Genomic DNA, 14,801 nt, shown 5'->3' on the forward strand with positions numbered 1-14,801 from the left:
TTCTAATTTAAAAAATTCTCTCTCTGACCGCCCTCATTTTCGGTCGCCTCCTCCACGGAGAGGCGACTTTCTCGATGCCGCCTCCCTCGTGGCCTAACGCCAAGGATTGGTGCCAGCCTTTCCCGGGGACGTGGCCCGGAGCCTCAGCGGCGGGCGCAGCGTGGGACTTTTCATCGCGGAGCGGGCGAGCCCTCGCCGGGGGTCAGCAGAGGGGAGTGTTCCGATCGCTGGCCCGCAGACTGTTACATCCTGAAGTCTGCGGAGCCTGGGATCCCTCGTTGGGGATCCAGGAGGAGATGAGCTCCGACCGCCGGCCCGCGGCCAACAGCTTGAAGCCGCGGCGGGGACTTACCATCCGGAGTGGGATCCCTCGTCGGGGATCCCTGGAGAAGAGCTCCGACCACCGGCCTACGTCATGTTCAAGCCGCAGTCTCCGCTAGGGAAACACCGATTCGGGACTTACCTTGCCTGTACATCTGGCCGCCCGCAGTGGTGACTGCGGTTTATGGTCCTGACCACGGGGAATAATGGAGGAGGACTGACTGAACTTGTGCCTTCCACCACAGTGATGAAGGCTGTGGTGGATGTTTTGTGTTTTTTCGTTTTAATTGTGTATTGTGGTTATTTTTTTATTGTACCGCTGCTGGCAAGTTCATTTCACTGCACTTCATTGTATATGTGATGAATAAATCTGACTTTGACTACTACCTTTTTAATAATCTGCTGCTGCGCTTCAATTCAGACTCTTCCCCTATTTTCATCACTGTTGAATTTACTTGCTAAACCTCTCTTGCCTTCATCTTAGAAGATGCACCATACGATGCCACTGTGGATCATTTCTTTTACTGATATCATCTGAATTAAATGCAGACAATGCTGTACTCAACTGATCAGACTATGGATCAATGGAGCGAGTACACTTATATTCTAGGGTAAATCTTCATTAAAAGAGTAACTTGAAACCTGGAATCCTTAGTTTTTACATTTCAATTTTTATGTCAGATTTCTGACCTCAATATATGTTAAAAAAAAATGTTGCTTTCCAAAATATTAAATCCTTTGGTGTCAAATAGTTTGATAACACTGTCATGAAGTTCCTTGTGTTTTATTATGAAAATATGAATTGGCCAGCCAAACATTTATATTGTGCCGTTCATTTTGGTGTGTTTCTATACTGTTAGTACAACAGCATCGGTGTGGTACAAAAAGTGGTGGCGTGGCAAAATCATGTGGTGGGTGAATTTGTCCTGAGGGATAAAGATGGGATGGAAGGATTCCATCCTTCAAATAGTAAGCTGGAACGTACAGAAGGGCTCTCCTTTCAAATATGATTTACTTATCAACACATTCTCCAAAATGTCTCTACAAAGGCTAGGTTTGGTCTGATTGATTGCAGGGGTAGGGAGAAAGAACGCTGAGAGAGGAGGGACAGGACAAGGCATGGCAGATCCTGTTTCTTAGGTTAATTATCCCCACTGTTGATGAGTGGTAGAATCTGGGGAGCTGATGGAATGGGGTTAATGTAGAGTTAAGAGGATGTGGGTGTTTGATGATGGGCAAGCACAGTGGTAGAGTAATGCCCCGTCCCACTTGGGAAACCTCTGAAGACTTTGCGCCCCACCCAAGGTTTCCGTGCGGCTCCCGGAGGTTTTTGTCAGTCTCCCTACCTGCAACCTCTGGGAACTGCACGGAAACCTCGGGTGGGGCGCAAAGTCTCCAGAGGTTTCCGTTCAGGTTTCCTAAGTGGGACAGGGGCATTATTGCCTTACAATGCCAGAGACCTGGGTATGATTTTGACTACGGATGCTGTCTGTTTGTTTGCCCTGTGACCACATGGGTTTTATCTGGGTGCTCATGTTTCCCATCATACTCCAAAGATGTCCAGGTTTGTAGGTTAATTGGCTTCTATAAATTGTGTAGGATAATGCTAGTAGACAGGGTGATCGCTGGTGGGCAGAAGAGCCTGTTGCCATGCTGTTCTCTCTAAAGTATCATAAAGGACATTTCCCACCCCGGACACTCCCTGTTTGAACTGTTGCCGTCAGGCAGACGGTACAGATCTACAAGGACAAGGACGAACAGACTAAAAAACAGTTTTTACCCCACTGCTATAAAAGCACTAAATGTAGCCGCCAAGGAACGCAGGGGCGATACAGACTAAGGGACTGTGGTACACTGTGAAATCGACAGAAGGATGGAGGGTTGGGTGTTTATGCGTGCTATTTTCGTGATATTTATTTTAGTTGTTTATCTTTTAATATTTTACCTTGTATGTATCGTTAGCTTTTAGAAATGTTTGAATGGTGCACTGACTGGCTGACATTTTTAAATTTCGTTGTACATGGTTCATGTTACAATGACAATAAAGAAACTATTCTACTATTCTAACATCTCTGGTGAAGGGTGTGATCTTACAGCCTCAGACTCTGATATAAGAATATTGTGAATTTTGCTGCATCTGATTGTAGTCTGACATTGAGGTCATCCCATTTCATAACTGCGTTATGTTTACACATAACGAGCATAATCCTGAATGCTACCTTTTTTTGCATCAAACATGCTTTTGTATCAGTGCATAAACTACCACTTGCCTTACTGAAGGGCAAGCAGCAATGATGGCACAGCTTTTTGATTTGAGTTTTACACAAGGATGAACAGAAGACTTAATAACATTACAAGGGCAGCTAATGCTTTAGCTCCATTTAACTTTAGCCCTTGAGGCAGACTGCGTGGTTATTTCTTTCTAAGGTTTGATCCTGCTATCCTTTGCTGAGCAAATAGTAGGACATAGATAAAACATTCCTAATTTAAATCCTGTAATGTGATTCCAATTCCAGAAGTAGATTGGACAGATCTTTTCAAAAAGTTGTATTTGAACAAATTATCGCATAGTCTATTTTTAATTTGTAAAATTTATCATAGCAGAGATAAAAACAAGATAAAAACATCTTTTATATTGAAGCAGTGACTGAAGTGGTTAACAACATTGCATTCTAATCACTACAACTATCTTCCCACTTTCTCCTTAAGTTCCACTCTTGCTTAATAATCAAAACTAAATCATTTAGTACTGCCACTTAGCTTAATCTTTCTTCCATTGCATTATTAGCATTGAGAGCCATTGGGGCAAGGCAATAGTTCAAGCCTTGGAAAGTTTTTAAATTTTAACAGGCTCTAGAAAATCTTTTTTGTGTTAACTTTAATCAAAAGTTTAGTATTTTTAATTTCTACTATGCTTCTAGGTAATTAACAGTTAATAAAACGACTTTAAGATCTTGTACATAAAGATGCTGTTTAATGTTAATTACATGCACATCATTAATTACCCAGAAGGTTTAATGAAATGAAGTGGCAAGAAAATAATTAACAAGTATGTAGTAATATAGTCAATCTAAAATTGAGGATCACTTGGAATCCAAGATGCATGAAAATGAGCAGGGTCAGTCACCACTACCAACAGCGCTGTTGCCATTATTTTTTGCAGTGCTTATCCGTTTTCTTATGCTTATGCTTATGTTTTTCTTTATCTTTATGCTGTAAGAATAAAAAGACATGTTTTGTTATACCCTGATCCTTCAGTTTTAGATAACATTCGAGAGCTCCCAGTGCTCCCTCAATTTCCAAAGTTCCTTTTGGTTCATATTGAAACTGCTACTACAGTATACCCATTTATAAGTGGCTTTCCTGGTTTGGAAAATAACTGCTTAACCTTAAATGATTTTGTCATTAGCCCAAGTGTATCGTTGCATTCGATCCAGATCAGTGGAATCAAAAAATCACATCATTCCAATATGCAGAATCTTTTTAAGTACTGACTTCACACAGGGATTTTAAGAGACTAAACCCAACATGCCATTGTATAGTTAATAGTCTAGCATTATTATTATTCCATATTTATTACCACTGCTCAATGGAGTAATAATAGCTGCTTCTCTTGCTCCATTTTAGCATTTATACAAACATACGAGTCCCAAGGCATGAGATTAAGAACCAAATGGGTTTGTTTTGAAAGATAAAAAATATACATCGGCAGATTATTATTCAATGAGATCGAAAAGAGCTGCTGACCTTTTACATGAATTAAGTAATGTGCAGCATGAATGTAGGAAGGCAAGCAGTATGCTGTCCTTTTATTGCAATATAAATGGAATATCCAAATAAAAATATGTCATAGTACAATTACATAGGACCTTGGTAAAGGTCTGGTCTCCCTAGAAGAAGGGTCAACTAGCTGTGTGTTAGATGGCAAACTTGTTACAAAATGAGATTAAGACAATTTTAAAGAGTGGGAACAGATTTAATGAGACCCTGATGGGCAACTTTTTCACTTGCGTGGTGGGAATATGGAATGAGCTGCCAGAGGAGATTGTTAAAGCAGGTACAATAACACTTGGACGGGTGCAAAGACAGGAATGATTTAGAAGGATACTGAGCAAATTTAGATTGGGCATCTTGGTTGGCATGGACAAGTTGGACCATGGGGCGGTTTCCATGCTTCATGACCAGAGTTTCAATGATCAAATCTGAGCCCTACCGTGTGATGCTTCCCTTTCCCTTCATCGGAGCTGCTGCCCGAGCTGCTGGAGCTGCTTGAGCTGCTGGAGCTCGAGTCATCGCTCTGTAAACAAAGTAGATAATTTCGTTATAGTTTCACATAACACATAGGTGAACTAGCTAATTGGGTATACAACAATGGTTTTGCTTGATAGTTTAGAGATACAGCTGAGAAACCCTCCAGTGATACCCGCACATTAACACTATCCAACACTGAAGATCTCGGAGAAAATCCACACGGGTCACGGAGAGAACGTGCAAACTCCGTACAGACAGCACCTGTAGTCGGAATCGAACCCGGGTCTCCAGCTCTGCAAGGCAGCAACTCTACCACTACGCCGCCGTGACTGCCCGTGGTGGTAAAAAAATTCAGACAGAAGTCTGTTTAGCAGTATGCCTCGGGTAAGTGCTTGTCAATTATAATCAACAATTTGGATGAGAATGTACAAGGCAGGGTTAGTAAGTTTGCAGGTGACCTAAAATAAGTGATACTGTGTCGACTTCATACTTCTTCCTTTACTTCCCCTCGTGAGATTTAGTGGCGAAAAAAAATGACAGCAAGATCTTAATCAGCTGGGTACGTTGGCTAAGAAATGGCATAAAGTGTATAGATATATCTGACGTGTTGCATTTTGGAAAGTCAAACCAGGGAGGGACTTTCACAATTAACAGTCGGACCCATGGAAGTGTTGCTGCACTGAGGGACTGAAAATAACAGTCTATCACAGGTGCTATCACAGGTAGTGCTATCACAGGTAAATAAGTGTTATCACAGGTAGATTAGGGTAGCATAGAAGGATTTTACATGCTGGCCGTCATCAGTAAGAATGGTATAGGAGTTGAAATGCCGTGGTCAGTTTTGGTCACCCTGCCATTGGAACGATGTAATTAATCTTGAAAGAGTGCACTAAATATTTGAGGATGTTGCTGGACTAGAGGGACCGAGATAGAAATAGGTCTTTATTTCATTATTTAATGGAGTGTAGGAAAGTGATGGTGATGTTTAGAGGTGTACGAGTCGTGAGGGGCACAGATAGGGTAGATGCGTAGTCTTTTCTGCAGGGCAGGGGGAAATTGAGAACTAGAAGGCATATGGTTTAAGGTGAGACGGAAGATATTTATTTGAAACCAGAGGGGCAACCTTTTCACATAGTACATGAAAAGCTGCCACAGGAAGTGGTTGATGTAACACATTTCAAAGGACATTTGGATATGAATGGTTGAGAAGAAAATGGATCAAATGTGGGCACAAGGAATAAGCCCAAATGGGCAGCGAAGCGTAAATTAGTTGGGCTAAACGCATATGCTTGAGAACAGAGCAGTAGACCCGCTTCAGATGCCAATGCATCACAAGAAGCATTAATCTGATGCGCTGATGGACTGAATGGCAATTTAGGCCAGGGATAGGAATTGTGATGTCACACGCCTGACAATAGTGGAAATCCTCACCATTTCACACTGACTGTTAAAAGGACAAGGGGTCACAGTTTAAGGATAAGGGGGAAATCTTTTAGGACTGAGATGAGAAAAACAATTTTTACACAGAGAGAGTGGAATTCTCTGCCACAGAATGTAATTGAGGCCACAGTTCATTGGCTATATTTAAGAGGGAGTTAGATGTGGCTAAAGGAATCAGGGGGTATGGAGAGAAGGAACAGGATACTGAGTTGGATGATCAGCCATGATCATATTGAATGGCGAATGGTGCAGGTTCGAAAGGCCTACTCCTGCACCTATTTTCTATGTTTCTATGACCTAATGTGGGGCAACCTTTTCCGCAGGCGGGTGTGTGGAACAAGCTGCCAGAGGAGGTGGTTGAGACGGGTACTATAACAAGATTGAAATATGAAGACATATGGACAGGTACATGGATAGGCAAGGTTTGGAGGAATATGGACCACATGCGGGACCAGTGTAGATGGGGCATCTTGGTCAGCATGTATAAGTTGGGCCAAAGGGCCAGTTTCTGTGCTGTATGACCCTATGAATTGAAAGTAAAAGCAGAACAGTAACCATTTGAATTATGCACTCACCTTTTTATCACATGATTTCTTGTCCTTCTTGTGATCCTTCTTATCCTTTTTTGCCTTTTCGCACTTCAATTTCTTCTCTTTGATTTGATTGCAAAAGAAAATAAAAATCAGAATATGGTTGAATTATTCGAAAGTACAGGAGCCAGCTAATTAGGTATGCAGACCAGTCTGAATTGTAACATAACCATATAACAATTACAGGACGGAAACAGGCCATCTCGGCCCTACAAGTCCATGCCGAACAATTTTTTTTTTTTTCCCCTTAGTCCCACCTGCCTGCACTCATACCATAACCCTCCATTCCCTTCTCATCCATATGCCTATCCAATTTATTTTTAAATGATACCAATGAACCTGCCTCCACCACTTCCACTGGGAGCTCATTCCACACCGCCACCACTCTCTGCGTAAAGAAGTTCCCCCTCATATTACCCCTAAACCTCTGTCCCTTAATTCTGAAGTCATGTCCTCTTGTTTGAATCTTCCCTATTCTCAAAGGGAAAAGCTTGTCCACATCAACTCTGTCTATCCCTCTCATCATTTTAAAGACCTCTATCAGGTCCCCCCTTAACCTTCTGCGCTCCAGAGGATAAAGACCTAACTTATTCAACCTATCTCTGTAACTTAGTTGTTGAAACCCAGGCAACATTCTAGTAAATCTCCTCTGTACTCTCTCTATTTTGTTAACATGGCAGGCCGAGGAATTCAAAATTGGTTATTTATACAAATAGCAATCAGGAAGTTAACAGATTCTCCATATTCTAAGACATGGGAGCAGAATTAGACCATTTGATCCACCATACATAAAAAAATATATATACACAAGTACTAGCCTCAAACAGAAGTGACGCTTGAACAGTATCTAATCAGAGTGGGGCAAGTTTCATTTTACGCTGAGCAAGATTTTCTTTCTCGATTTAATTCCAAAAAGACACAGACGCTGGAATTTTGAGCAAAAAAACACAAAAGTGCTCGCATCTGAAGCAAGATCCTAACCCGAAACGTCATCCATTTGTTGTGTCTGTTTATACTGCCTAACCTGCCGAGTTCGTTCAGCACTTTGTGTTTTGCTTTGTAATTCCAATCCTGTTGTGATATCTGTGCAGGTTCCCAAACTGCCACTCCTTCTTGAACTCATGCATTTTTCAGCAGGGTGTGTGTGAATAATTGTGGTCTTTGGATTTTCAAAGAGAGGAGAATGTGACCAGAAAGTGCAACAGGTGCAAGAATATTATCCGAATCCAACTAGTTTGTTGAATCACCTTGCTTCATCACCATTTCTGTTCTGTCGACTATGGGACATCACTCATTATATCCGCCAAATGATTAACCTGCATTCCTGTTTATTCAGAGCACAAAGCCTCAATTGCAACCTTTTTTTTTCCCCCTCGGGTCTTTGCCCGTTTTTACTGCACATTCCCACCCTTCCTCCCACCTACCTCTCTTCTCTCCCACCACTACTCCCATTGGGGAAAACCTGCAGTTTCTTTGCCTCAGTCATCTGGCATTCTCGCGACCTCCTTATCAGCAACAAACCGCCTCCTCCACCCTCGTCAAACCTCACGCCCAGTTTGGTCAGCAGAGTCAACAAGCTTCCCATCGAACTTGGCATTCCCACTATTCCCCCTGCAAGCCACTCTCTGCATTACATAGAAACATAGACATGGAAAATAGGTGCAGGAGGAGGCCATTCGGCCCTTCGAGCCAGCACCACCATTCATTGCGATCATGGCTGATCGTCCCCAATCAATAACCCGTGCCTATAGAAACATAGAATAAACCTACTAACACATATACACATATAGAAACATTTCCCTTTAGACTGTTCCACAACTCAGCAACAAGGCCCCGATCAGTGATGGATACAATGGATGTCACTGCATTTATTGTGGACACAGAACATGTGCCCACTTTGGCTGTGTTCGCTGTCTCAACCATTCGATACCTAAGTGTGCGTCACTCATCTGTCTTCCCCCCCCCCCCCCCCCCCCCTTAACCGTTGTGGGCAATTTGCTCATTCAGTCATTAGAAATTTGTCTCCAATTTCTTGCTAGGATTTCTAACGAGCTTCTCGCTGGCATGGAGCCATCAAGCAGACAAATGGCAAACGCATGGGCAGCTCAACAGTAGAGTTGCTGCCTTACAGCGCTCGAAACCTGGGTTCGATCCTGACTACGGGTGCTTCTCTGTACAGAGTTTGTACATTCTCCCCCAGCAACCTGCGTGCATTTTCTCTGGATGTTCCAGTTTCCTCCCACATTCCAAAGACATACATGTTAGGAGGTTAATTAGTAGGGACACGGCAAACAATTCAAGATGTTCTCAAAATCTCCATGAAATTGGATAGGGTGGTGGGCATGGACATTAATACCAGAATACTTGGGAGTCGGTGAGCCCCAAAGGGGCCGAAGGGCCTGTTTCTGTGCAGTGTCTGCTTATGGCACAGTGTAATATCCTCACCGACCCCAAGTATTCTGGCCCATGGTAATGCAAGTGGATGATGGAGAACTTGGAGGTCATGCATCAAGATACACGCGTAGACTCTACATAACCAGCAGAAGGAACGCACCACTTCACAAACGAGCCTCCCCAAATCAACCATCACCCGCCCCACCTCCGCTACAAAAAGTTGATCTCATCGGCCATCTCAGAACCTGCAGAACCAGAACGGAAACAGGTTTTCTTCATCCCCTCGGGAACTACCAAGTTGGCAACTACGCTTGTTATGGCTTCCAGTTAGCCAAGAATACAAATGGTTAGTCATTAATTTGTTACATGTACCGAGGTGGAGTGAAAAGCTTTCGTTGAGGGCTAACCAGTTAGCAGAAAGACAATGCATGGTTACAATTGAAGACGTGCAGGTATGTAGGTTAATTGGCTTGGTAAATGTAAAAATAAAATATCCCTTAGGACAAAAGTTGTCCCTTAGTGGGTATGGGATATGTTAATGTGCGGGGATCGCTGGTCGGCGTGGGCCAAAAGGGTCTGTTTCCGCGCTGTATCTCTAAACTAAACTAAAAAAACTATCCACAATGTCAAGACGCATGAGAAAGGGAATATCGTTAAAAACATTTAGTGCAAGATAAAGTCATTAATGTTCGATCAAAGTTAAAACAGGGTCTCCAATGAGGAAGATAGTAGTTCAGGTTGTAGGTAGGATGGTTCAGTTAACTGATAACAGCTGGGAAGAAATTGTCCCTGAATCTGGAGGTGTGCTTAGCTGCCCAACCTACAAGACCCCAATGGCAGACCAGAGTTATCTTGAACTCAACGGCTGTGAAGGCTGCAACTAATATATCAGCTCCAATTGTCTTGGTTCCGTTGCCATCGGAATAAGTCGATTGGTTTGTGAAGGACTGTGTGCTTCTTGGAGTGCAACATCAAGTACACATTAAACAAACACCCGCACAGGCATCTTCGTTCTGTGAGCAGCATAGCTGTGTAGCAATGTTCCCATTGTCATCAGCCCGTCCTCCAGTACATGGCTAAGTGTGATCCATTTTACAGCAAAGATACCAATTACTTCTAACCACAAATTACACTGCAAAATAGAGTGGAGCTTTATTTTATAATCTGTCATTAAAATGAAAGGAACAAATAGCAGCTGGATTCATTCCAGATTTGTACTCCCTGTTTAAAAGGTATTTTGAACAAAGTTTTCAACTAGTTATTGGTGGTGAGAAATATTATTATTTTTTAAAACAAGGTGCCTTTGTAGGTTCCTTAATATTTCTTGAAACTAAAACGTAAAATTAATAATGCTTGTTTTGTCAACAAAATATACCAAGGGATAGAACACAAAACAGATCATCACATGAACAGGCCCGTGCCGAACATGATTTCATGTTAAATTAATTCCCTCTGCCTGCACACAATCCATTTCATTCCACTCCCTGCATATCCATGTACCTATCTAAAAAGCCTCTTAAATGCCACTATCACATACATCTGCCTCCACCAATTCCCCACTCTATACTCTAATGACTCTAAAATTCCCAATCACCATCTCATATTGAAGGTCTCTAGTTCCAACCTCAATGTAAAATTTTCTATCAAAGCTGGCATCATTTAAAGGGTTTAAGAAGGAACTGCAGATGCTGGAAAATCGAAGGTGCACAAAAATGCTGGAGAAACTCAGCGGGTGCAGCAGCATCTATGGAGCGAAAGAAATAGGCAATGTTTCGGGCCGAAACCCTTCTTCAGACCGCATTTAAAGGGCATTTATTAGCTAGCCCTCCCCCTCTCATCTTCTTTGCTCAATATAATTCACTGATAGTATTTTAGGACGAGGTCAATTCTACCTCTGGGTAAATAAATGCAGCAGCTATACTCTGCCCTCAGGCACCTCCCCAGCTCTGAATCATTGGCCAACATCAGCTCATTTACAGTTAAGTAAAGTTTTTTCCCCCCAACTTGCGGATCGGAAATAAAAACAGAAATAGCAGGAAACATTCAGCACGTCCGGCAGCATCTGCGGAAAGAGAAACCGCATGCATGCTTTAGATAGAGACCCCCCCCCCCCCCCTCCAATACAGGAAAAGAGGGGGAAATATTATTGTGTAGAAGGTGGGGAGGGATGGGAACATCCTCTGCAGAGAAGGGCTGGGGCATTGCTGAGATTCCTTATGCCACCATTTTAATTCCTCATGCCACCATTTTAATTCACCACCCCACCATTTTAATTCACCACCCCACCATTTTAATTCACCACCCTGCCATTTTAATTCACCACCCCACCATTTTAATTCACCACCCCGCCATTTTAATTCACCACCCCGCCATTTTAATTCACCACCCCGCCATTTTAATTCACCACCCTGCTCCCACTTCAACCTTTCTCTCAGTAGACTCCTGCAATTTTTTAAAAAGCTTTAGAACCTCACCCTCTGTCCAGTACTCTACAACCCTCTAGACACAATATCAAATTCCCCGACTTCCAATAACTTGCTTTCTCTGTCAACATCTGATCCGGAGTGAAAAATAAGACACAGAGTGCTGGAGCGGGCCAGGCAGCATCTCTGGTGGAAATGAATAGGTGACATTTCGGGTCAGGACCCTTCTTCAGACTGATGCACGGAACTGCAGAGGCTGGTTTACAACAAAAACGCTTAAAGTGCTGGAGTAACTCAGTGGGTCAGGCAGCACCTCGACTTGAAACGTCACCTATCCATGTCTTCCAGAGATGCTGCCCGACTCGCTTTAGTTACTCCAGCACTTTGTGTGTGTGTTTTTTTGGAAGCCAGCATCTGCAGTTCCTTGTGTCTATTTCTGATCCAGCCAGTCCTTATAATCCTGTAATGTTATCTCAGTCATTTCCCTCTGCATTACCCTTCATTGTCACCCACTAACTACCACAATAGCATGCAACTTCTCCACAATCCTCACATTCTGGTGAACAGAGGTAATCCTTTTGCTCGAAGCATCCCCCTACCCACCTTGCCGACAACTCTGCCCCCCACCCCCCCAAATTCCCAATCCTGGCCTAGCTCCCTCTCCACAGATAGATAATAGGTGCAGGAGTAGCCCGTTTGGCCCTTTCGATCACTGTGATCATGGCTGATCATCCACAATCAGTACCCCGTTCCTGCCTTCTCCCCATATCCCTTGACTCTCCGCTATCTTAAAGAGCCCTATCTAGTTCTCTCTTGAAAGCATTCAGAGTATCGGCCTCCACTGCCCTCTGAGGCAGAGAATTCCACAGATTCACAACTCTCTGTGTGAAAAAGTGTTTCCTCTTCTACGTTCTAAATGGCCGACCCCTTATTCTTAAACTGTGTGGCCCCTGGTTCTGGACTCTCCCAACATCGGGAACATGTTTCCTGCCTCTAGCGTGTCCAGTCCCTTAATAATCTTATATGTTTCAATAAGATACCCTCTCATCCTTCTAAATTCCAGTGCATACAAGCCCAGTCGCGCCATTCTTTCAACATACGACAGTCCCGCCATCCTGGGAATAAACCTACGCTGCACTCCCTCAATAGCAAGAATGTCCTTCCTCAAATTTGGAGACCAAAACTGCACACAATACTCCAGGTGTGGACTCACCAGGGCCCTGTACAATTGCTGCCTGACCCGCTGTGTTTCCAACATTCAGCTTGTATCTCCCCAAGCCTTACATATCCAAAATCCTGCTCTCTTCTCAATATATCACCATTAAAACAGAGGACAACCCCTAGATGTGTAGGAAGGAACTGCAGGTACACCTGCTCTACACTGAAGATAGACACAAAATGCTGGAGTAACTCAGCGGGGCAGCAGCATCTCTGGAGAGAAGGAATGGGTGAGGTCCAAAAACACAACCCCCAAGACACCGTCCTGCCAGGATCTGGCTAACTTCTCCCTCGCCCCACAACAAGCACCTCTATTCCTCCTGCGAACTGGTCTCACCAACAAGCCCATGGTGGGAATCTATCAACATCAAGAGAGTCCCGAGCTGTTTCTCCCTCCGCATATGCTGCCTGGCTTGCTGAGTTACTCCAGCAGTTTGTGTCTATCTTCTGTGTAAAGGTATATGGGACTAGGGGAGATTATGTGTTCGGCACGGACTAGAAGGGTCGAGATGGCCTGTTTCCGTGCTGTAATTGTTATATGTTATATGTTAAACCAGCATCTGCAGTTCCTTCCTATACATATCTGATCCACCACAAAATCCACTCAATGTATGCCTAGTTTGAGGAAGTTCTCATCCTCTCTCCTACAAGTTCTGCAACACCCTCTCTCACTGCCCCCCCCTCCACCTCGTTTACTTTGATCTCTCGTTTTCACACCCTACCCTTCCACATCTCTCGTTTCCCTCGTCTCCTGACTCAGTCTGAAGCAGGGTCTGGACCCGAAACGTCAACCCATTCCTTCCCTCCAGAGATGCTGCCTGTCCCGCTGAGTTACTCCAGCATTTTTTTGTGTATCTTCGTGTGTTTGCTCGGCTGGTGATACCCCAACACAAAAAAACCCCACGGGCCTGAACTAAATGCTGCAAGAATGCTGATTTACAAACAAAACAAATACTCAAAAGTACTAGAGTAACTCAGCAGGTCAGGCAGCAGCACCTCGACTTGAAACATCACCTATCCATGTCCTCCAGAGATGCTGCCTGACTCAAGAATGCAGTCTTGTCTAAAACACACAGGACAGGTACACCAAGCAAACTCCAACTGTGTGAATCTGTCCCCGCAACATGTGTTGGTTCCTCTTACCTGTGCAGTCCATGTTGCCGCAGGAGAGAGAGCGAAACTGGGGACTGGTCGCTGGAAGTCTCTTTTTAATCTCTTTGAAAGGTTCCTCCCAGTTGCAGCCTCGCCCCCTCCAGGTGACCAGAGGGCGGTGGCCCGGCGTTTCATGTTACCAGCTGCACCTTAAGGTGTGTATCAGTTTAAAGCGTGCAAAGTCCCATTAAAGGACTTTGACGTTAAATCATTCGCGATTTCTTATGAGTCAACTGTGCACTGGCAATAACGATCTTGAATGCATGGGTAGAGTATATGTGTGTATGCGTATATATGCATTTGTGTATGTACATGTGTGTGTGTATACAGTAAGTATATGTTTGTATATGTGTATATATCATTTGAATGCCCTATATATATATGCCATATATATATATATACACACACACACACACACACACACACACACACACATATACACACACACACATACACACACACACACACACACACACACATGACTTCAGAATTAAGGGACAGAAGTTTAGGGGTAATATGAGGGGGAACTTCTTTACTCAGAGAGTGGTGGCGGTGTGGAATGAGCTTCCAGTGGAATTGGTGGAGGCAGGCTCATTGGTATCATTTAAAAATAAATTGGATAGGCATATGGATGAGAAGGGAATGGAGGGTTATGGTATGAGTGCAGGCAGGTGGGACTAAGGGAAAAAAAAGTTGTTCGGCACGGAATTGTAGGGCCGAGATGGTCTGTTTCCGTGCTGTAATTGTTATATTGTTATATGGTTATATGGTTACACACACACACACATATATATACATATATATATATATACAGACACACATATACACACACACACACACACACATACATACATACACACACATAAATATATACACACACACATACACACACACACACACACACACACACACACACACACACACACACACACACACACACACACACACACAAACACACACACAAACAACCACCTCTGCAATTTCTGCCAAATATATCCATTCACTTGGCCTC

The 14,801-nt window shown here is 43.5% G+C and overlaps 1 protein-coding gene across 1 annotated transcript; it reads right to left on the bottom strand.

The window, feature by feature from the left end:
* Positions 1–2,896: 2,896 nt before the first annotated feature.
* On the bottom strand, positions 2,897–13,903 carry LOC129714191 (ADP-ribosylation factor-like protein 6-interacting protein 4). The gene is made up of 4 exons (XM_055663708.1): positions 13,781–13,903; positions 6,588–6,664; positions 4,535–4,618; positions 2,897–3,534 (listed from the first exon to the last, which is right to left on the bottom strand). Exons 1-4 carry the CDS (start codon positions 13,791–13,793, stop codon positions 3,472–3,474), a joined length of 237 nt encoding a protein of 78 aa, XP_055519683.1. The 5' UTR covers positions 13,794–13,903; the 3' UTR covers positions 2,897–3,471.
* Between the last annotated feature and the right edge of the window lie 898 nt (positions 13,904–14,801).

The sequence above is a fragment of the Leucoraja erinacea genome, chromosome 38 (assembly GCF_028641065.1).
Source record: "Leucoraja erinacea ecotype New England chromosome 38, Leri_hhj_1, whole genome shotgun sequence".
NCBI lineage: Eukaryota > Metazoa > Chordata > Chondrichthyes > Rajiformes > Rajidae > Leucoraja > Leucoraja erinaceus.